The sequence below is a fragment of the Seriola lalandi genome, unplaced genomic scaffold, assembly GCF_002814215.2.
Source record: "Seriola lalandi dorsalis isolate HSWRI2012SDOR001 ecotype SW California unplaced genomic scaffold, Sedor1 jcf7180002054413, whole genome shotgun sequence".
NCBI classification, from domain to species: domain Eukaryota; kingdom Metazoa; phylum Chordata; class Actinopteri; order Carangiformes; family Carangidae; genus Seriola; species Seriola lalandi.
The window spans coordinates 222112-245279 of NW_019524966.1; the positions used below are offsets into that span (position 1 = coordinate 222112).

At 41.0% G+C, this 23168-nt stretch overlaps 1 protein-coding gene and 1 pseudogene across 4 annotated transcripts in view; both read left to right on the top strand.

The window, feature by feature from the left end:
* The window catches only part of LOC111657800 (uncharacterized), a 7667-nt pseudogene extending 3136 nt beyond the window's left edge, over positions 1 to 4531 (top strand). Inside the window, exons 4-11 of the transcript XR_015437496.1 lie at positions 3 to 88; positions 171 to 271; positions 375 to 445; positions 537 to 644; positions 757 to 827; positions 920 to 1037; positions 1131 to 1295; positions 1393 to 4531. The product of XR_015437496.1 is annotated as an uncharacterized LOC111657800 (transcript). The remainder of the gene's footprint in view (positions 1 to 2; positions 89 to 170; positions 272 to 374; positions 446 to 536; positions 645 to 756; positions 828 to 919; positions 1038 to 1130; positions 1296 to 1392) is intronic.
* Positions 4532 to 5776: 1245 nt separating this feature from the next.
* LOC111657809 (tripartite motif-containing protein 3-like) lies at positions 5777 to 22893 on the top strand. Of its 3 annotated transcripts, none has more exons than XM_023410126.2 (13): positions 5777 to 5913; positions 15600 to 15772; positions 16400 to 16640; positions 16843 to 16994; positions 17124 to 17304; positions 17513 to 18242; positions 18495 to 18598; positions 18697 to 18864; positions 18956 to 19124; positions 19696 to 19755; positions 19999 to 20069; positions 20465 to 20605; positions 20709 to 22893. In XM_023410126.2, the coding sequence occupies exons 2-13, from the start codon at positions 15627 to 15629 to the stop codon at positions 20859 to 20861; spliced, it is 2316 nt and encodes a 771-aa protein (XP_023265894.1). In that variant the 5' UTR covers positions 5777 to 5913; positions 15600 to 15626; the 3' UTR covers positions 20862 to 22893. The 3 variants fall into 3 exon arrangements, with proteins under 3 accessions (XP_023265894.1, XP_023265896.1, XP_023265895.1); XM_023410127.2 differs by lacking the exon at positions 5777 to 5913 and adding an exon at positions 12669 to 13376; XM_023410128.2 differs by lacking the exon at positions 19696 to 19755.
* The last annotated feature ends 275 nt before the right edge of the window (positions 22894 to 23168 follow it).

Consider the following 23168-nt stretch of genomic DNA (forward strand, 5'->3'; position numbering starts at 1 on the left):
AGGTGAAGCAGCTGGTCACTTTCAAGGGTGACCACTCCGCTCTCCCTGAAGCAGATCTGTTCATGCTAATGCTGGTCAAAATTCCCAGGTGAGCCACCTGTAATTCCAAGTGGTGCATGTGTTAAATACCAGTGGCGGTTTATTAATGATGGAAACTTTGTGTCTGTTAGTTATGAAGAGCGTCTCAGCAGCTTAGTGCTCAAAGAGGAATTTTTCCCCCTCGTGGAAGAAATGAAAGACTTCATTGGCACGTTGACAGCTGCTGGAAAGGGTATTGTGTGCTTTCCTGGATTTTAAATAGATAAGACTCATAAGAGATTTTGAGCAAAAAATAGAGTTTGGATTTAGAATTCACCCTTTGTGTCTTATTTTAGAGCTGTTGGAGTCTGATCATCTCCATTCTGTCATTCGCCTGGTGCTGAAGACTGGAAATTACATGAATGCTGTGAGTCTATAGTATGTGACAGTAGATTCTTAGATGACTTCCTTTTGTGATTTTGCATCTCTGAGTCTTATTTTCTATGATTTGATCACAGGGTGGCTATGCAGGCAGTGCCATTGGCTTCCGAATGGCTTCTCTGTTGAAGTTAGCAGACACCAAAGCAAACAAACCTGGAATGAACCTAATGCATTATGTTGTGATGGCAAGTATCTTTTATCACTTCGATCTGATTGCAATCTATAGTTTGTTTTAATGTATCTTTAGATATATGTGTTGAAATGTGATTTTTATACAAACTTTCATATTCACCACAGCAAGCTCAGAAAGCAGATATGGCCCTGCTTAAATTTCCAGAACAACTCAAACACATTGAAGCTGCAGCAAGGTAAACAATCTTGTTTTAAAGGCACTCATCCTTTTTTAAACTTCTTTTTTAATTGCTATGCTGTCATAATTGATCATTTTTTATTCTCTTAGAATGAATAAAGGTGATGTGGAAGCAGAGTTTGGAAGACTGGTAAAGAGAGTACGAGATGCCAATGCGGACACCTTGAAGCAGGAAGACCTAAAGGCACAGATGGAGGATTTTGTAAAGGTGAGGAAGCCTTCTGTTGGGGAATTCAGCCCAGTTTGTTTGAATTTTAATGGTGATCACATGTTCTAATGTTTGTATTTGGGCTCCATCTAGGAAGCTGAGGTCTGCTTGGCAGAAATGGAGACGGATCTACAGGAATTGCAATCAGTGAGTAACTCTGTGGCAGAGTACTTCTGTGAAGACCCAAACAAGTTCAAATTGGAGGAATGCTGCTCAATTTTCAACTCTTTTTGTGGAAGATTTCTGCGGGCCATGCAGGTAAGCGTATATACTGGCATGTTTTCATCAACTGAGGTAAAAAAACAAAACAAAACCCAACTCCTGATTGATCCATCAACTATGTGTTTTTGTGCAGGAAAACAAGGCTAGAGAAATGGCCGACGTGAAGCGGAGACACAGAGATAGATTACAAGTTGCTGCTAAGCGCAGGTCCACAGCTACTTGTTCCAGTAGAGACAAGGAAATGGATGGTATTGCATTAGAGTCCGTCCTACAGAGCTTCCTTACCAATCGTATCTCTCGGAGGAGATCTGGAAAACCCTCGTCCACTCATGGGAGCCCCACGGGAGGAAGCCCCAACAATGGGAGCTTATCAGAAATTACCTTGCTGGCAAATGTCCCCACTGGAAATCAAAAGAGAGGTGAGAGAGGTGGCTTATTCAGAGCTAAGGAGATGGGCAGAAAAGAGTGGAATTCAGCAGCTGAACTCACAGAAAACTCTTCACAAATCAAAGCCCAATCAAACGGCGAGGAGAGAAAGGCAAAAGGTGGCTTTCCGCATGAAGAAGAGATGAAAACTTCCAGAAAAGATGACTCACACCCAACCAAAAGAACCCCAAGCATTTCCTCCTCAGTCAGAACTTTCTCAAACGCCACTGATGATGATGAGGAAGATATACAGGACAATAATGAGGAGGAGGCCCAAAAGTTGCGTGAAGCATCTAAGAAAGTGTTGCGCTTTCAGAACAGCCGTGGCAGTGTCTCATCCGGGGACTATTCTCTGGAAAATCCGAAATCTCCTGGTCCAAGTACCACCTTGCCTCGTCAGCGCACCGTTGATGAGGACACAGAGCGGTATCCTGGAGACCCAACCAATGAAGATTTGGTCAAATTTTTGCTCAATCCTCCGTCCACCTCAAAACGTAACCTTGGCCGCCGCTATACTCTGCCTACCAAAGTCCCGAAAACAGAGGAAGAGGAAGATAATCTGCGTGATCAGCCTCCAATCAGAACTCCTATTCCTGTGGCAGGAGAGAAAGGGACACCGTCAACAGAGGGGGCTGAACACAATCCCTCAAAACAAGTGTTTGATTTTCATGATGTATCTCACAACTTTAAAAACTCTGGTGCTCAAGACCAGAATTCTCCATCAGCAGAAAAAAAAAGCAAGACAAATGTTTCTTCAGCCCATGCTCCAGATGAAAGGCTTGTGGAGCAAAGCCAAGAGGGCAAATCAATGGATCCTGGCAACCACTTGCAGAGGAATAGTGAAAATACTCCCCACAAGAGTACATGGATTAAGACTGAGACCTCTGGACTATTTTTTAACTTTTTTAAGCGCCTTGGAGATATGAGCAAACTGCCAAACAGCAAGGAAACTGTTCGTAAGGGCAGCGATTCTAGTGTATAGACTTTCAAAGATATGAAATTTAAAGTCAGGGAAGCGCATCTAACTGTTACTTGTAATTAACACCATTGTGGTGGTGACGTAGTGTTATTTAAATTGATAATGGGTTGTAAAGGTTGTAAAGAGACAGAAAAGTTCTGGGAATGTTGTTGGAGAGTTTTTGCTGAGGAAAAGGTATTTTGTATGTTGTACCACTAGATGGCAGAATATGACTGTAAAATGGTAAGCTGTTGTACAGAAAATCTGTATATTGTCTAGTCAACAAAGGAGAGATGGACACACTCACTGTAAAGCATTTTGTCGTAACTTTTTATCCATATGTGATAAAATTCCCTTGACAGTATGACATTGTCCTCACCAGTTGGTGAATGTTGAGTGCGACGATAAGACAACAGAGTAATCAAACTGTTTTAAAATCTTGGTTAGATTGTTATTTTTGATACTTTGATAAATGACTACTGTATGCTTGAATACAACATTGTTATTTTCAGTTTTGCAATTATGAATCTTTGTGTTTTCCTCTTTGTTATCATCCTCTGTTGTTCTCACAGAGGCACATCAAAAATGCAGAAATCCGTGGATGCTTTCAGGGTCTTACTCAATTCAGCCATTGTTTCAAAGTCTTAAATGGGTCAGTGTTACAAAGACAGCCTGTATCTGCGCAGAGCTGAACTATGGACTGTCAGTGGCAAAATGAAGGGTGCTGATCTCAAGTCGGTTAAAGGGCTAGCACCTTGTGGCCTGTTATGATGGAAACTACCAACCTGCCTGTATTTACCTCTAAACACTGCTTGTGGCACTGCCAGGCTACAACCCCAATGTCTCCACAAGCTGGGAGCAGATACGAGGGGTCATTGAGGCCACAGCTTGTGCCAATACATGTAAGAGTTCAGAATGTAAGTTCAACTACTGGCATTTCTTAACAGCTGATACCAGGGATAACTTTTCAGGACTATGTCTATGACCTTCTGTTAAGTTGTGCTCTCATTTAAACACCAACTGCAATAATCTGGATGCTGGTGAAATTACAGCGATACAAAGAGTATTTTCACTCAATTGTGAGTTGTCAAATTGTTCTTTGTAACTGTGGCAGTGGGAGCGTTGCATAAATACACACAAATTCCACAAACAAGTTTCTATATGAGCGAAAATAGGTATCTCCTGTCCACCTATTCACATCTTGCAGTTATATTATGAAATAAAGATATCAACTACATGTTTATACAGCTCTGTTTAATAGGTTTGTTAAATGTGTTGACAGCATACTTTAATAATAACCTCAGGCTGCTATCCAAGGTAGAAGTCCAGAAATCATTTAAAATGTCTACTCCACTTGTGATGAGCTTGTGTAGAAGGATGGTTTATCATTGTAATTTTGAACAGAAATGCAGTGTTTCTTCCTACTGTGCTTCTGAATTGCAGACTACACAGCTATGTAACACCTTTCAGTTCAGTTTATCTTAAAGAGGAAACAAAGAAGAGTTACTCTTCTTATCTTTGTTTGGACACAAGCCATAAAATCATTCAAATATCTTAAAATGAACTGTCAAAGGGCTACAGAAATAGCATCTGACGTGAGGAATAGATCTAGCATAATGACACTATTATGTCAGCTGTTAGTGTTTCTTTATTAGTTGTGGAACATGTTTTAAATTGCCGATTTAATTATAACAAATGACGGTGGCAGACATTGTATCTTGTTATTTGATGGATCACTGTTACATCATATTTTTTTGAAAAATGATACGCCTGCTGTAACACAGTCTATTATTTTAATTGTATATAACTGCGTCTGTTACCAAATAATTGCTAGCAATAGCAGTTATTGTATTATCAATTGCTCCAGTAAAAGCAGTTATGAAGAAAATCTTTTCAATGAATTGTCAGGGAAGGCCCAATAAATTAAAACAAAGACTAATTTCTCCCATGCAAATTTGACATATTGTAATGTTGTGGTGAATATGTGATGAAGGAGTTAGAAATTTGGATTCTTCAGTTATTAAATGTACCTTGTTATAAGTTATTCAAGATGTGTCAGTCTTGGCAGTGAGAGTTACCTACAGTTTGTATTGTGTGACCTGCTCACTGCTGCTACTGCTACTGCCAGACTGCCGCAGCCATCTTGACTAAACTACGACGATGGAAGCAGTCTCCATGGCAACTCCACGTTGCAGACTAAAACCCAGAGATGACTGTGTTTGCCCCTCACCCCAAGCCCCACCCCCAACAAACTCCCCACCGCCTGCACCACCATAGCAGCCTCACACAGTGCATCCACATTACAACACACTTCCATCTTTTTTCATTCATGCCTCTCGCTGCCATCCTCCCTCTCGTAAGTCTTTACCTAGAGCAGCTATATTGACCCATCCCCCACTCCACCACAACAAAACCCTCAGAGAGAAAGATTTAGTGTCCATAGAGGTTAAGCTTGAGGTAATTGCTTTGTTTTTCAAATATCCCTTTCTTGCACTTCTCCACACACAGTCTATATTAATATGTATTCAAATAGACTCATCAAGTGCCCTGACACCAACCACCATACCACCACCTGACTCCACCCAAAGAAGCAGGACTCCCCTGCTGATTGCACACACCCACCTCCCTGCCTTCCCCTAAACCCTTTCATTTCCCTGCCGTCATAGACTCTACATAGTGATTAGCAATTTCCCTGTTTACTGTTAAAAAAAATGCGAGAAACTCATGAGGCAAGTTCTAAGAAAATATAACATGAAACATGCTGTGAAACTCTCAAGGCACTGAACTCCAGTTGGTTTTGCCTGATTGTTTTATTCAGTGGCATATACCTTTTGTCTTTACGCTCCAATAATTCTTTGTACCCTAATAATTCAAAGCTTTAAGGTAATAAACTGCACCCTTTGTCCTTTTAAGGGAACTGGGTGGTATCTAAGGAAGCCAAACCCCTTTGCACCAGACAGACTGTATCCCTCAGTCAGTTCCTGAGATTTCACTCTTTTGCATATTCCCTGCCCCCTCCATATGCTATTGGGTTCCTCAACTCCTCCCATCAGCCATCTGACCAATACTGCATGTAAACCACTCCCCTAATCTCCTCCTTTCCCTTCTCCTCTTCCTTACTGTCCCCTTCTTCTCCCAGACAGACCCTGCCCTTTCCTTTCTGTCGCCTGGTCTGTGGATTCTGTTGTAGAGGATTGGGACACTGACAATGGGAAGATTTCTCCACGGCCTGCAATGCTGACACTCCACTCCCTCCTGCTGGGAATACATGTGAGTACAATCCGGTCATTCACTGTTTTTTGTTTTTTTTATGGAATCGTATTTCTGCTTTCTCATCTTGTTTGTGCCGTTATCTGAAGATCCTCAATAATACAATGACTGAGATGGGAGCAGATGAATAATTGATTACTCTGTCCCATCCAGCATCTGTGCATTGGTAAATCACAGACATGGGGTAGCCATGGTGTTGTGATATATTCTATTTTTATTATACATCAGTCATGGAAAACATGAAGTAAATGCGTTTTATTCCAGCCTCGTTTAAGAGCAACTGTTGCACTAAAAAGTCTACTGCTCTGATTCTTTAATGCTTCCTCAACCAGCCCACACACTTCTCCATTTTAGCTCCTAGGCAGCCCTGGCTGCCGCTCTATGGCAGGTGGGCATCTCTGCTGCAGTCTGAGGGCTGGGCTCTGTAAGCAAGCATACATGCTCTTTTGTTTAGAGGATTAGTGATCTTTCACTGGTTTTCTGATCTGAATTTGTATGGGGTATACTGCTGGGAAGCTATGTGAGGAACATGTGAATCAGCGTGTTGTTTGCTTATGTCACTCTGTGTGTTGCATTGTACTGCAGCAACAGCCAATGCATCATTTTAACACCTCTGGCCTAGTCTATGAGCAGATGGTTCAGTGGTTCCTTATTGATTGGTCTTTTGTTCGGGAAGATGGCTCATCCCCATCTTTGTGTAAAACTATCTCAAAAGTCACATGCTGGATGAGTGCAGCTGATGGAAAATGTTTGGCTGGTTTTGCTCTGCTGGCTGCCTGCTCTGGGTCACAGCGAGGTTGCAGACGGTCCTGGATGCTTTGCCTGAGGGCAGATAATTAGCCGCGGTAACGTGTCTGTCTTAGGGCTTCGGAGTTCAATTCAGTTTCTAATACATGGACTTAGAGTTTCAGATCATGTCAGTGTTCTTTAAGTAGTCAGGCCCAGCAGCAGCCCAGACACAGTTTTAGTACACAAAGAATTGTTTGAACACATCTCTGTAAATGAACTAATAACCAAGTGTAGGCTGTCAAAGTGGAGCTTGTGACCAGTGATCAGATACAGAATGACCTTTGAATACTAATTTGGCCAAAGATAGACATGTGGCAGTAATAAAGATGTAGCACAAACCCTACTTGATGTCAAAATCAATTCCCTCTGCACCCATGCAAAAGAGAAGATAGGCAGATTGATTAATTGGTTGTAAATAGTTAGATTGATCAAGATAATTTGATCCTGGTCCTTAATATTCAGTGATTTAATGACTTTCATCTGCAGATTGTATCACCCTTGTGTGAATGAGGCCTGTGACAATAAATTTTACTGGGGTTATTTTCTTAACCTGTGCAACTGAAATTAAAATATAACTGAATTCAATTTCAAGTGAAATAATTAATCTGGCTCCTCATTTAAATTTAAAATTTATTGTCTCGTTAAACTAATTTACTACAGAACATGAGTGTGGATCTTTATACCACTCACTTGAGCTTTACTACTTGTCACCATAAGGTCTATAGAAAACCAAACAACTGAACTGAACTGAACTGTAGGTACTAATGTTAACCTTATTGCAGTGTAATAACTTCGTAATTAGCCTTTGAGAAAGTAAAGAATAATGATAAACATACTGTTTTTTTATTTTTCTATTATTTCTGTTTTAAATCTCCCCCTTAATAAAAATGGTTCATGGCTCATTTTCAGACCACGAACTGCATATCCATATTGATTGTAGCATTGATTGTATTCTGCTCATTATACTGTGTGTACACTCAAGATTCATCAAATCTAATCATCTGACTCTGTCATTTTCCCTCCTTCAAGATGGATTTTCCTGAACCACTTGTTTATGGCTTGGCCATTTTCATTGAAGTCAGCACTTTCAGAAGTTGAGGTCATTTTCCTCAAGTCCTGTGGCATCATAATGATATCATAACCTTTTGAAGAAAGATGCAGTCACATCAGACGTGACACAATGGATTAAATAAATATTAGATGAGTTTTTATGAGGCTGCAGAGCAATAATTTTTAGTCTAAACTTCACATCAATACCACAGCACCAAAGTGTGTTGTTTTATGTCTCTGAGTATTTGGCATGGTAAGCAGAACACAAATGATGCAGTGCTTCCAGGAATGACAAAATGACAGCCATTTTTAACATTAATAGTTACTGTGTTTAACACGTGACAGCATTACAATTAATGAACGCAAATCCTTGTTATTTAAATGTCACAAATCTCACATATATTTTTAAATATTTTTCTTCATTACGATGTTGCTCAGTGGAGCAGCAGCACTAATACAGTACATTTCATCATTTCATCAAACTACACACTTGTGTTGCTCACTAAACCATCATCAAACAATTCATTACACATTCTGAATATTTACTAGTCATGTTGTGAAGTCATTTACATTTTGTTAAGGATTTGCAACACCACCAACTCTTCATAATGCACACTGACCGGCAATCAAATAGTCAAGCTAAACGTTGCCAGTGTATTCGGGCAGGACTGCATGTACCAGACATTATGTGATCATCTGAGTCATCATATGAGACACCACAGTCACTATAGCTCTTACTGCAGGTGGACAAGGGTCGCAGACAGCAGCCTGTGCCTGTGCACCGATCGTCCTTTTATAAAATCTGCAGTGCATGTTGTGCCTGCATACACACTGCCTGCACGCCACATTGTCTTCTGCCAGCCTTTGTGATAGTGGGCTCACAGGGAGAGACCCAGATGTCTCCTGACTGCCTCTTTGTGTCAATGTTGATTAAAAACTCTGCTGACTATTGTAGTTGACATGATGTGGTCACTTTCTCCCATCCTCACTTGTTAGTTGTCAGACCTTATCAATCTCATGTCAGCAGAGAAAAAGATATAAGATGACTACAGTGTTAGTCCTTTTGAAGTATAGTAAGTAATTAAACTTCACAGTGCGAGTCAGTTTCTACACTTTTGAATGTTTCCAGTGTGCAGATTTTGTCAGCAAATTGTAGTTGGGCATTAGTAATTCATGCAAATGTATTCCTACGCACTCAGACTCAGGAAGTCAGGCAAGCATAGAATATAAATACAAACACTGAGCCCACTTATGGGTAAGATGAACTCCAGGAAAACAATATAACATGAAACCAACAGCAGTGGTTCAACTTGTGCCTTATGTTGAGACTTATACATTATGTCCACACACTGTTTTTCTTTCATTATGTGAAACCCCAATGTCCACTGCCATGACTGTTCTGACAGAGACTGATGCATTGAGGCAGATTCCTTCATCAGATGCAGTGAGGTGTAATGGGAGCTTGTTAGTTTGACGAGCAGAGGTTTCTGTGTTGTGTGAGTAATGACTGATGAGTCATCATAGAGCCAGGCACCCTTGCTGGCCCCTCAGCAGCCCCTCCACACTTTCCAAAACACAGAGATGTACCTTCAGAGATTTGATTCTCTAGATTTCTCGTGGTTCAGGTCTACATCAGCCTTGTTGTTCTAAACAGCACAAGGGCTCTCTGGCTTGTTTAATGTTAGTACAAATTGGACAATGCAATCAGTTATGCTTGACCTGTGTCTGAATTGGATTCCATCAGATATTGCTGCAAATTGACATAATGATCACAAGTTTCCCATTTGTTCGTACATTTACTGCCCAGAGAAAAAAAAAAAACAATCTTCAGAATGCTTTTGAGTAAATCATATGGATGGTTAAATCTCAAACAGATAAGATACAGTATTTGCAGCAATGCAGATGAGATGTGACCTTTACAGTAACGTGGAAAGGAGTTCACATGTTGTTTGTCTTATGTAATTAATGGACAGTAATAAGTCCCTGTGGTAAAGCTCATTTAAAGTCTCTGGTACACAGCTGTCTTTCTCACTTTTACTGTTTCTTCTCCTTCCTCTCCTCCTCTCCCAGTCGAACACAGAAATTTCTTCATCGCACTCTACACGCTTCCTTAAAACTTTGCAAAATTAATCAGTAATGGTGAGTTTGTTCAAATTAGATTTAGGCTGATTCTGCATAGGCCGAGAGTACACAGGGACGATTACTGCATGGTGACACATGCGTGGTGACACAACAGATGTGGATGGAAGCTTAAAGTACAGTCTCTATTTAAACACAGTATTGACAGCACATCATCAAGGGACAACACTTCCCACTTCAGGTCTGAACCTTTGCCCATGTTTACTGGTCTGACTGCTGAGATAAACTGCTGGAAAAGTCTTAAGTCTGTTAGTCTGATGTCATCACTGCTGTGGTGACATGTAATGCAGATATCACTGGGGAGACTTCTTTGAAATAATGGTGAACATAATATAACACAAGTACAAAAATAGTAAACTGATAATACTGAAACACAGACTAAAGATACTAGATGCAGTTGAAGGTTCTTGCCTCTTACTCAAACAGGAGCAGAGGAAGGGAAGAGAAAAATACTTTTATGGGCCTTGAAGTGCAAACATCCTGGATTCCTGAATAGTCATAGCTGGGGAATGATTTTAACAATCTACAAATTACAGCCTGCTTGAAGGACCAGTTTACAACTTATCCATTGCAATTTACTGGCTTTCTGTGAAATAATATCACAAGCACATGATATTAATGGACATGTGGATAACTATGGAGCACAGTTAATTGCTTTGAATATCACTTTGATAATTTTGCATGTGATTTTGCATGCTAACATGATATGTAGAGATATCAGACAATATCCTTATTAATATTATAATAATGATATCACTGATCAACAATTATACCCAGCGCTTGCATTAGACTTTTTTGTTTCATCAGCCAAGTTGCCTGTCACCACTCCCAGTACAATGGAGTGAATGGAATTTAACTTGTAATGGTCAAAGCATCAGCATCAGCAACAGCAACATTTCTTTCTAGAACCATTTCCCCGTTAGTCAAGATAATCCTGTGTTGTTGTGAACAGTTTTTATTAGGAACAATTTTCTATCAAGAAAAAAAAGCAATAAATAGTGGGTTGTATCTTGTGGATTTACTTTTATGAACTGACCCAATAAAGAAAACATTTAAATTCATATTAAACTGATTTTTAACTAGCTGAAATTAAGCAAGTTTAATTTTACTTACTTTTTGGTAATCAAAAACTTTTAAGGGCTCATACTTTGGGAATAGCCTGACTTACCCAAGAGGCTGTATTTTGTATGGTCTCGCCACAGAATCTTATGTAATAGGTCTCATAAATGATTAAAAACTGGGTGAGAGAAGTAGATCGTCTGTTATCCAGTCTGACAAATTTTGGGTGATTCTAAGTGGAGCGTTTTGTCATCCACAAAAGATAACATCACTCATCCTATCCATTAGTCACAGGCCAAAAAAGGTCTTTCTTTTATTTATTTCACTTTACATGGTAGTGAAATGTACGGCACTAGCAAGCGTGCGTCACTACTTTTTGTATTATGGAGGACAAAGAAGCTTTAGAGTGATGATTTGCAGAAAGCATGGCAGTTTTCTAGTCCAGGAATATACATCTCGCAACTGCAAAAACAAACAGTGCTTTAGGGGAGAGGTGACGAAGAGTGGAGCATGGATAGTATCCCTACCCTTGTGCAGCCGACGAAATCCAAGCGGATAAAGCTGAGAGCAATGTTCTCTCTCAACGTGAGCTCGTGTTGCTCAAATCCAACTAAACTATTCATATTGCAAGTCCCTGTCAGGAGAAAGATGTTTAGCACACAAGCAACTCATCTCAAATATGGAATACCTTCTTATAGTCTGGTCCATGAACAAGCAATGATGGACGTCACTGCTTCACTGGTAATAGCACTCAGGTAGTGCCAGGCCAAGTTTATGTGCATTTACAGTATCGAGGCATGTGGTCTAACTCAGATTGGAGTTGATCGGGCTTGATGGTGCCAATCGGAGTCTGCGAGACACACTAATCCAGATGGCAGACGGGGTCTGACCCTGCAGGAGGACGTTAAGCCACTTAACTGTAATGCAAGGTGAGAGTGGCAGGGGCTTTGCAGCCGAATTTACAAACATTCACATTGTGTGGATTTCCTGCAGGCATCATGTTGCACTGTGACAGATACAGTGCGGAGAGAAAAATCACTGTTGCACGCTGACTTGGATGATTGACCTCATCCGTATGAAGTGCTGATCGTACAGTTCCAGTGACAAAGCCTTGAAGAGGATATCTGGTCACATGCTGCCTCATTCAGTGAAGTCTACACCTAAATCTGCAGTATGATTTAGGTCTGCAGTCTGTACTCTACTGTCACTCTAATACTTCTGTTATTTTTAGATTTATCAGTCTTAGGAAGGTTTTGCTGCATGTAAATCTGGGAATAACTAAGCCCCTTAGAGCTTTGCCACAAAGGCTTGTAAAGTTTCATATTTAAACCATCTGCAGTTATTTCTGTTTATATTTGTTCTTTTTGCTCATATAATATGTCTCATTTTCGAGCACATGCACAGCTACCAAGGGTGACTGCTTTTAAAGAAAGATCCTCTTTCTGTGGTGAGGCGAGTGGGAGGAACTTAGCTGAGGAGGGCTGCTGAGGGAGCGGACAGGCAGGGAGGAAGGGAAGCATAGGGGGGGAAGCCAGCCGAGATGGGAGGAGCCTGAGGGCTTTGGCTCCTCAAGCTTCCTCCTGATGTCACCGTTCAGCTGCTGTAATTCAGTGTCCATGTGAAGGGAAGGCAGCCCAGATAGGGGAGGGCTTTTGAGGGGAGACAAGGGGAGGGGGGGGAAGGCAGAGAGGGTGGGGAAAAGGTTGGTTGTGTGGACAGTGAAAGGGCTCGGCAGAGCTCCTTAGTCAGTAGGCCTTGTAATCACTTGGCAAGTAGCAACAATGGGGCCAGCGTGCCTAAGAAAATCCCCATCTGCAAGATGTCTGGGACTGAGATCAGGCCTGCTAACTATGAGTGCATTTATGTGACTGAGAGAGAGACGAGAGAAAGGAGGAAGAGAGCTGAAGGGAGGAAAAGATGTGGGGTGGTGAGCTGTGAGTAGAGCTGGAATGCCATTGTTAGAGCTCGCAGAAAGGGACAGCTGCCTCTGAGGCCTGCTAGCTCATGTGAGACAGGCAACCCAGCTCACCGTCACTCCCCCCCCTCCCCCTTCATCTCCCCGCAGACAGACAGACAGGTGGTGCCTGAACTCGGCCAGCTGGGAGTCAAGGGAAGGAACTAGGAGGAATTTGGGGAGTGGTATTTTAAAGCTTCCTCTCCTTACTCTCAAGAAAAAGGGCCTAGCTATATTTGTCAAGGCACTGTTCGGAGCTGAAAGACAGACTGTGGGAAGCTTTAGCTCTTGGTGCTGGATGTCGTGCAGGCCTGATAATTTGAACCATCCCGGGTCAGACTGGGGGAGCAGTTGTGAAGATGCAACTTCAAAGTAGAGATTATAAATCCTGCTGGTGGATCAGTGGATCAAAGATGAGGCAAGGCTGAAGAATTGTACAGTCACGGGGCTGTGACGCATGAAGATGTGATGGGTGAGTTGACATCGCTCTTTAAGGAAAGGTTTGTGTGTGTTTTCTTAGGATTACTTAGATTTAGACGATGGCTTTTAGCTGGGTTATTAATTGCAGTTATGTAACATTAAACTAATAGTGAATCTCTCTCAGTTGATAGAATAATTTATAATGTGCTGGTCTTTTGCCTGGTCTGTGTCCTTGAGGTGTATTCAGTTGCAATAAATGGGATTTTCTTTCCACATCCATATCCATATACTTATCCATATGATGTACTTTTTCTTTTCTTGAATCCTTTCTCTGCTACATCAATATTATATATCACCAGTGACTGAATAATGATGTTTTACAGTTACTGATGATTTACTATATTCTGATCCACAAGCCTGTTTTTGGAATAAAGATAATATCCTTTCTCAAATTGAAGTTCACTTTTAGGTTTGTTCCTTTGTAGATAAATCAAGTCAAAAATGACACTTGTGAAATCCACAATTCAAGTTGTTACATTCCACTGCTCTCAGCCTCAAACTGATTATATTAGCACAATTATTTCAAGCACAGTGTGTCTTTGTGGGATATCTAAAGCTATAAATATGAATGTAAAGTAGGCAAGTTAACCTTTTCACAGAAAGTTCCCATGGTTTTTATATTCTTTGTTCGGGAAGTGATTTTTCACTATAGTGCAGATAACCTTCTCCGAGTAACAGTGACTGACACAATGTGCTGCAGGAGATGATGGCTTCCAGTGTTTGTTTGTTTTGTTGGTTGGAGCCATTATGAAGAATGTATGAGCATCCACGACTATACTTTAAAAGGTCCACATCCCAAAACCATAATCAGGCAGGATGTTGCTGTTACAAAGGAAAAAGAGAAACCAGCTGTGTGTAGGATGAGTAGCTTCCTAGTCAGCCTACGTAGCATCCAAAGTTTTTACAGAGCAATACATTCAACTTTTTAGGGCCTGACAGTTATTATTAAATTTATGTGCTTTCTGTTTGAAATGATAAATGAATGTGCCTTGCATGAGTTTTTTTCAGTAATTCAGCATGTCAGTACTCGTCATGCCAGTGATGACACAGACTTTGTTTTACACCACTCCTGGAATTTTCACCGTACAAGTACTTCATCTCATTCAAGAGGCACAATGCAGTCTCAAGGTTATAAGAGGATGGTGCATTACAGTCGGGGACAGTGACAACAAGAGCAGCATGTGAAATGAAGAGAAAACTACAAAGAGCTAATGGCTAATGACGTGCTCTCTGCGATGCTTTTACTCAGTTCACTGACAAAAGGTGTATTAGAAGACAGAAGATCTCTGAGAGAAAGCCTTGACGCACACAAACACTAGTCTCTGATTTTGTACAGCTGAATTGAACAAAAGTACTTAAGTAATGTTACAATACAAGATAACCGCCAAAACTGACCAATGGCTGGAATGATATTACATAAACTATAGATAGATAGATAGATAGATAGATAGATAGATAGATAGATAGATAGATAGATAGATAGATACTTTATTTATCCCCTAGTGGAAATTCATGATGCTGGTTTGTCAGCAGTATTTATTGACCACATTAAAGCAGCGTGTCTGTGTCTTTGATGGAAATCCTTTATATGCTTATTTACAATATGACAGATGTACAACATGCCATTGGCACACTGAGATAATCTGTGCTTGACCCAGTGATACAGTTTCATGTAACAGCAAATCTGCCATCTGAACAGAGATTCAGCAGGCACCCACTCATAAAACAAAAGGCATGGTTTATGGTAAAATAATGTCAGGAATAAAACTTACTTACGCACTTTTTTTGTTGACAGCATAACATATACTGTACCTCTAGCACCACTGTAAACACAGACATGTTGGCTCCTAGACTGCATAGTTGTCTTGGCTGAGAGTTCTGCCTTGTGGTGTTTATCACATGTATTAATTTTTCTTCTGCTGCATTAACTTGATTAGGATTTTCACTTAAAAAGTTAAACAACCTCTGGCAATACGGGTGTTTGTAAAAAAAAGAAAGCGGCTCATCCTACAAACAGAAGGGAGGGAAGGCATAAAATGCCAGCAGATACAGGACTTGGATGAGGTTTCATAATGTTAACAGCATAATGACTCATTTCTTCCTTGTGCTCATGCTGAGGGTAAGCAAATACGCCCTCCCCACCCTTGCCCTCGTTTGAATGTTTCCTCAAGGCTTTCCTGACCTTTCTCCTGTTTCTTCCTCCCTGTGTGTGCAGGTTAAGTGGTCCCTGTGCCCCCTTTGAATGTCCGTCACTATGGCTAAGCGAGAGACTGGCAGCACCAGCCCTGTGGTCAGGCAGATAGACAAGCAGTTCCTGGTCTGCAGCATCTGTTTGGACCATTATCACAACCCCAAGGTCCTTCCCTGCCTGCACACCTTCTGTGAGAAGTAAGCTCTTAATCAATCAGTCAAGCTTTATTTGCACAGCACCGTTCATACAGTACAGTTCATAGTACAGTTCAGGTGACTTACAGTAGAAAACAAAAAACAGTAAAGCAATAAAATGTTTTCAAGCTAAATTAAAAGATGAAAGACTTTTAACCATTTTAGGACAATATGTATTAGAATTTATGCTTTTTATACTTAATTCAGAAGCAGAGCACATAGGAAAAGACATATTAATAGTTTAATGCATTATATAGTTCTTTGTATTAACTCCACTTCATTTCATTAACTGGGATACATTAACAGGATGCTTAAAGATGTTATGTGTAATGGCCCAAAATCACGCCACTTACACCAGCTATTCTCTCATCATTGTGGCTTCTGCATGATGTAAGGCACCAACCACTCTGAACTTGGCTGCAGGAAAACAGACAGCATACTTTATGGCACAGCATTGTTGGCAGCAAGCACTGATTTCCACAGCTTTGCTTTGCAGTTCTTATAAATAATTTGGTGCTCTGTTGTGCCCAGTAAAAAGTGGACCAGACGGCCCTTATCCTCTAAGAAAGAGGTGCTAAACTGCTGCTTCAGCCCTGTAATTCATTTCTTTTGCATCTTGTCTCTGTGTAGATGTCTACAGAACTACATCCCTCCCCAGTCTTTGACGCTGTCCTGCCCAGTATGCAGACAGACCTCTATCTTGCCAGAGAAGGGTGTGGCCGCCCTGCAGAATAATTTCTTCATCACAAACCTAATGGAGGTATTACAGCGAGACCCAGAGTGCAGCCGACCTGAGGCCTGCAATGTTCTTGAGTCAGCCAGTGCAGCCACAGCTTGTCAGCCTCTCTCTTGCCCCAACCATGAGGGCAAGGTAAGTTAAAACAAAAGGACAGAGGGTGTTATATAACAGGTAAAAATCTGTTAGAGATCAACCGCCAAGTTCATGAAAACACTGTCTGCTTTTACAAGATGTATATGATGAATATTTTATCTGATATGTGTTGAAATCTAAACAAATTAACCCACAGAAATATGACGTTCCATTGTCTCTTGCTCCACTGCACCATCTGCAGGTGATGGAGTTTTACTGCGAGTCGTGTGAAACAGCCATGTGTCTGGAGTGTACAGAAGGAGAACACAGGGAACATGTGACAGTTCCTCTGAGGGATGTGCTCGAACAACATAAGTCAGCACTTAAAAATCAGCTGGACACTGTGCGCAACAGGTACAATTTTCAGAGATGTAATCCATAATGGATCATGTCATTGTATTTGAAAAGATCTTGGAAATGCTGCAAAGAATTAGCTAATTTAAAAGTTTTTTATTGTGCTCTTCTCTTGCTTTCATCTGACAGACTACCTCAGTTGACGGCTGCCATTGAGCTTGTGAATGAAATCTCCAAGCAGCTTACAGAGAGGAAAAATGAGGCAGTGACTGAAATCAGTGACACTTTTGATGAGCTGGAGAAGGCCTTACACCAGCGCAAGACTGCTCTCATTACTGAGGTGGAAAACATCTGCAGCACTAAGCAGAAGGTCAGAGCTCTTTCAATTTTTTTCTTTTAATGGTAGAGATTGAACATTTGTCAAGTCAATGTTTATTAATTTAACGCCAAATCACAACAGGCGTTATCTCAAGGCACTTTTCAAACAGAGCAGGTCTAGACCATATTTTATTGCAATGTTCCACATTTTAGTACATGCATCACTGACTGTCTGCTTCTGCCTCTTTGGATATTCTTAGGTGCTTCAAGCACAGCTGACCTCTTTGCTTCAGGGCAAAGAAAACATTCAAAGCAGCTGCAACTTCACAGAGCAGGCCCTGAGCCATGGCAGTGCCACTGAGGTCCTGTTGGTCCAGAAACAAATGGGTGAGCGGGTCAGCGCCCTGGCGCGACACAGCTTTCCCGAATATCCCCATGAAAATGGACATCTGGAATGCCAGGTCGAGACGGATGGACTGAGGCGCTCCATCCAGAACCTGGGAGTCCTGATCACAACAGGGGCTGTAGGCCATACTAGTGTTGCCACCGGTGAAGGCCTGAGACATGCACTGGTCGGCCAGCACACCACCGTCACGGTCACTACTAAAGATAAGGATGGAGAACTGGTGAAGACTGGTAATGCTGCTCTAAGGGCAGAGATTATCTCTGCAGATGGAGTGTGCAATGAAGCTGAGGTGGTGGACAACAAAAATGGCACCTATGAAGTTGGATATACCATCCGCTCAGAGGGAGAATACTCCTTCTCTTTGCTACTATATGAACAGCCTGTGAGGGGGAGTCCATACCGTTTGCGTGCTGTCAAAGCGTCAGATGTCCTGCAGTCACCAGACGATGTGAAGAGAAGAGTGAAATCCCCGAGTGGAGGAGGAGGCCATGTTCGACAGAAGGCTGTGCGCAGGCCCTCCAGCATGTACAGCACCACCAAGAAAAAGGAAAACCCAATAGAGGATGAGCTGATCTACAGAGTGGGTGGGTTGAATAAGTGGCTACATCAGTAGTTAATTATGGGAACTGCCGTCTGAGCTGCATGATGTTTTTAATTTGAGTACCTGATGATGCAGAGTATTCAGTTTTAGACTCCCTCTGTGGCACAAAATAGTTCCCTCTGTTTCATCTGTCTGTTCAAACACCAAGTAAGAGCTAAATATTTCAAGAGATACTTTAAGTGAAGTACAGCTGAACTACACTCTGAAGCAGCCTAATGTCTTGTTGATGTGACAGGAACAAGAGGGCGAGATAAAGGAGAATTCACCAACCTACAGGGCATCTCCACCTCCAGTAATGGTCGGATCGTGGTGGCAGACAGCAACAACCAGTGCATACAGGTCAGTGTGTATTTTTCTCTTGAGCTGCAATTAAAAAAAATGTAATGAATTATTTCATTGTTTAGTTTGTGGAGTAATTGAATTTTCTTTTTGTCCAGGTCTTCTCAAATGATGGGCAGTTTAAGATGAGGTTTGGTGTCAGAGGTCGTTCACCAGGGCAGCTGCAGCGCCCCACAGGGGTCACAGTGGACATGAACGGTGACATCATCGTAGCTGACTACGACAACAGATGGATTAGCATCTTCTCCTCGGATGGCAAGTTCAAGGTGAATGGTCTCAGGCAAGCAAAAACATGCTTTCACTGTACGACTTAAGGTTTTCCAATGAATAACCAAACCTCCCCTGTGGCTGTCACAGAACAAAATTGGTGCTGGACGACTGATGGGACCGAAAGGTGTGGCTGTGGATAAGAACGGACACATCATCACTGTTGATAATAAGGCCTGCTGTGTCTTCATCTTCCAATCAAATGGGAAGCTGGTGACGAAGTTCGGAGCCAGGGGAACATCAGACAGACACTTTGCAGGTAACTGTGTGCTACTTCAAGTGACCTACAGTTTGATCCTTTCATTAATAATATCTCTTATAGGAAACGACTGAGATGCACACCAGATGATGCTTCATGTTTCAGGGCATATGATTGGGCCAGATTTACAGATTTTATTTATGTTTGATTCTTTACAGGAATGTTTATTTGTAAAAAAAAAACAATGTATTTATTTAGCGATCAGCATGTTTCACACCTAACTACCTAATGTATGCATGTGTAGCTGCTTGTTTAATTATGGAGGTCAATGCGCAGTTAATGATTCTTTATTGTTGCATTGACAACCTTAAACTGTAAACAAACACCTGATCATCACAGTGCAAGGCGGAGCTGTAAACCAGCAAGAATTCATAATTCACACTAATGCATGAAAAAGATGTGATGGTGCTCCTCCTGCCTTTGCCCAAAATAACACTTAATAAGAATTGCTTGTGTTACTGGAATCCCACATTGAACTGGCTTCAGTTGTTGCACAGACAGCAGTATTTCAGTTGAAACTCACCCGTTCTTTCAATTTCATTTCTCACTTGGACCTTTTCTTTTCTTTTAGAAAAAAGTGGTGCAAACATTGCACTGGAACAAAAGCTTAGTAAATCTGGCCCTGTTTTCAGTAAGTAATTAATTCACTGTGAGTGTGAACTAAAGAAATAAATCTCTGTTCTTTTACATGTTGATGCATCAGCTCTGTCGTGTCTCACGTCTTGTCCCACGTCAACTCTCCGAGTCTCATTGTGACCACTGTGTGTTTTGTTTTCAAAGTCCAAAAATAGTGCGGAACTTCCTCTCATGTGTTGTAAAGCAGTGGATGACGCATCTCTCCTTTGTCCTCCTCTGTCTCCTCTGCTGCTTCCAGGTCCTCACTTTGTGGCTGTAAATAACAAAAATGAAATTGTGGTAACAGACTTCCATAACCATTCAGTAAAGGTATGATTTGTTGCAAGTATGTGTGTACATTCTTTATTGTAGTAATCCTGTATTGGAAGTATTGTGAATAAATGGCTTTCAGGAAAAACAGTTTAGCTTGCCAAAGCTACAGCAAACCTTTTCTATCCACAATGATGTTGCAAGTCTTTCCAGGGTGCCTATAAAAAAACAATAATATACAGCAACTTAAAATCACTCAGTTTCAATGAAACAAAAACAAAGGCAGCACAACCAAACAACACCTAAAAACCGATTTCAGAAATTAAAAAGTAAACAGCTGTTGGCTATGTTGCTTTGCTTCCTATTTTCCTATTTTTATAATGTGTGTCCATATTTTTATAATGTGTGAGAGCAGAGTGTCATTCTCCCATTTTCCTGTTTAATCTCTCCTGCAGGTGTACAATGCAGATGGGGAGTTCCTGTTTAAATTTGGCTCCCACGGAGAGGGGAACGGACAGTTTAATGCCCCAACAGGCGTGGCTGTGGATGCCAATGGAAATATTATTGTTGCTGATTGGGGTAACAGTCGGATCCAGGTTAGCCTGACAAAACTACATGGCATTGAATGCGGAGAGCAAACTTGTGAGTATGTCACTCACTAACCCAATCTGTCCCTTTTTATGCTGTGTTACCAACCAGGTGTTCGACAGCTCAGGGTCCTTCCTGTCCTACATCAACACATCAGCGGACCCCCTTTATGGCCCCCAGGGCCTGGCCCTCACATCTGATGGTCATGTGGCGGTGGCAGACTCTGGAAACCACTGCTTCAAGGTCTACCGCTACCTGCAGTAGAGACCCGAGAAAGCCATCCTCACCACTGCAAGCACTGACAACGACACAACCAATGTATTCCACAGGGTGCAATGACCTTTCCAATACAGCCTTTTGATGTGCACATCAGCTGATCTCCCGGATATGATTAAGTGTCTGAACCTGTGTTTACTCTTTATGATGTGTATTGAAGGTTGATTTTAAAGTTGGGTGACGTAGCGTCCTTGGGACAAGTAATGGACATAAAGCTATGGACCGGTTTTAGAGAATGTGCGAAAGCATTATTGTGTGTTGAACACTGTATTATTACACCACACTTTCTGTGAGACCGGACAGGGTAGGAGATAGATTGAAGTATTTAATGAGCCATAACTTGTCCAAATGCATGAAGTTTTATTTTATCTTAATGCCTAGGCGACAACACAGTGTACCCATCGGTTGCTTTTCTCATGAACTAGTTAATGCTTACAGTGAAATGAACAGCGCTACGCTTCTCTAGCAACGAAATGTAAAATTTCTCATTTACTGACATCTCACATACAAATGTCACCACCATCTGTGCATTGATTTGCTGTATGTACTGTACATACATAAATGTATATTGTGTATATTAGATGACTCGGTATGTATGTGCTATGATTTTGAAACACACAGCCTTTTGGCTATTCAGAGAGCAGCAGTCAAGGATTCCAGGATTTTAAACATGTGTGTATGGCAGCTGTTAAAAAGTGTGCTTTTGAGACATACCCAGCACATGCTTAAAAGAAGAAGTGTGTCATATTTATTGCTAATGTAAGCAGCACAATAATCATTTTTGTTAATATCTGTTGTTTTAAAGGGAAAAAAAACAAACAAAATGAAAAAAAATGCTAATTTATTTTATTTTATACACTAGTTCAGCATTTACAAATTATTTTTCTAAATTGATGTGCTTTTTTTTCATTTGAGCTTCACACTTTATCCCTCCACCTTGAAGGGAAATTCCACCTTAAAGCAGAATTCAGTGTCCCCCCCCTCACATCTGAAAAATTTAGATCAGTGTTTTGGCACATGAGCAGCTCTTTTCCAAAGCTTCAAACCCATCTTAACTTTCATTTGGGATGTCATCAAAAAAGAGAGTTTTCTAAGTTTCTCTGCTGAGGATGAATGGCTCAAGATATGGGTTCATAGAATGATCATTTTGCCTTTAACAATTGAAGAGCTTTATTCATTGAAGTGCTAACAGATCCAAACTAGAAATAATACAAATATCTCAGGAAATCCATCCAAATTAGGTCACTGTATCAATAGGACAACTTTAAATACTTTGATGGTATCATAGATTTTGAGGGAGACATTGGGAGCTTGTGAGAAAACCGTTGTACAAATGTAGGCTGGATCCAAGACCATAAAAAATATTGGGATGGAATATGAATTCTGTTTTACCATTTTTGTCTGTTTGTTTGTCTTTCTTTCACATAGGAAACAGTTACAAAAGTATTAAATGATAACTTATTAGATGGCATTTGCCAGCAAACTCATCCACGCTTCGCTTTAGAAAACACTCGCCTCTGATTCTGTCTGTTAAGCAATCTAACAAAACGCTGTTAGATCTGAGTTTCTGCCTGCACTACATCAAGCCATGACTCCATAAGAAAACTTGTACCAGTAGAGCTGTTGCTGCTCTTGCTCCTCCCAGTGTTCATTCTGTGTCATATGAAAGCCTGGTGCCAGAGCAGAAGAGGGACGGGTGCAGGAAGAATGTAACTTCCTGGTCTGATATAATTACCCACAGCACTGTGCTTAAATACCCGAACACCAACATTCACCCTCCCCAGTGTGGATTTTTTTCTTAGCTACAGGATGTGACCTGCTTTCACCAGTCAAGTCAACCAGGAAGCTGCTGTTTTTCATGCACCTGATCTGATGTTTGACTTGTTGCCAAACAGGAGCCCAGACATCTTTAACGAGTCAAAGGCCCATTTTACCCTTACGCTGTTTGTGTCACACCAATACAAACAACTTTGTTTTCTCTATGAATATGCACTGGTAATAAAAGCACATGGTTTACTGAGTTGTATATGTATGTGATTATTCATTATGCTTGAGGTGATCTGCTTTTCATGTAAATTAGGGCATTAAACTTAATCACTGAGTGTTGGTAATGAGGAAGTGATGAGTTGAGTAGGGCATAATTTGAATGAAATTTGGATTTCCTAATCCTGAAATGAATAATGAGAGTTTGTAGTAGCTAAGTGTAATAATATTTATGGCTGTCTATCTCTCTTCTCAAAAGTCCTTATATTTAGAATTTTGGATTGTCACTTGGATCAGTACTTCTGAATTCTG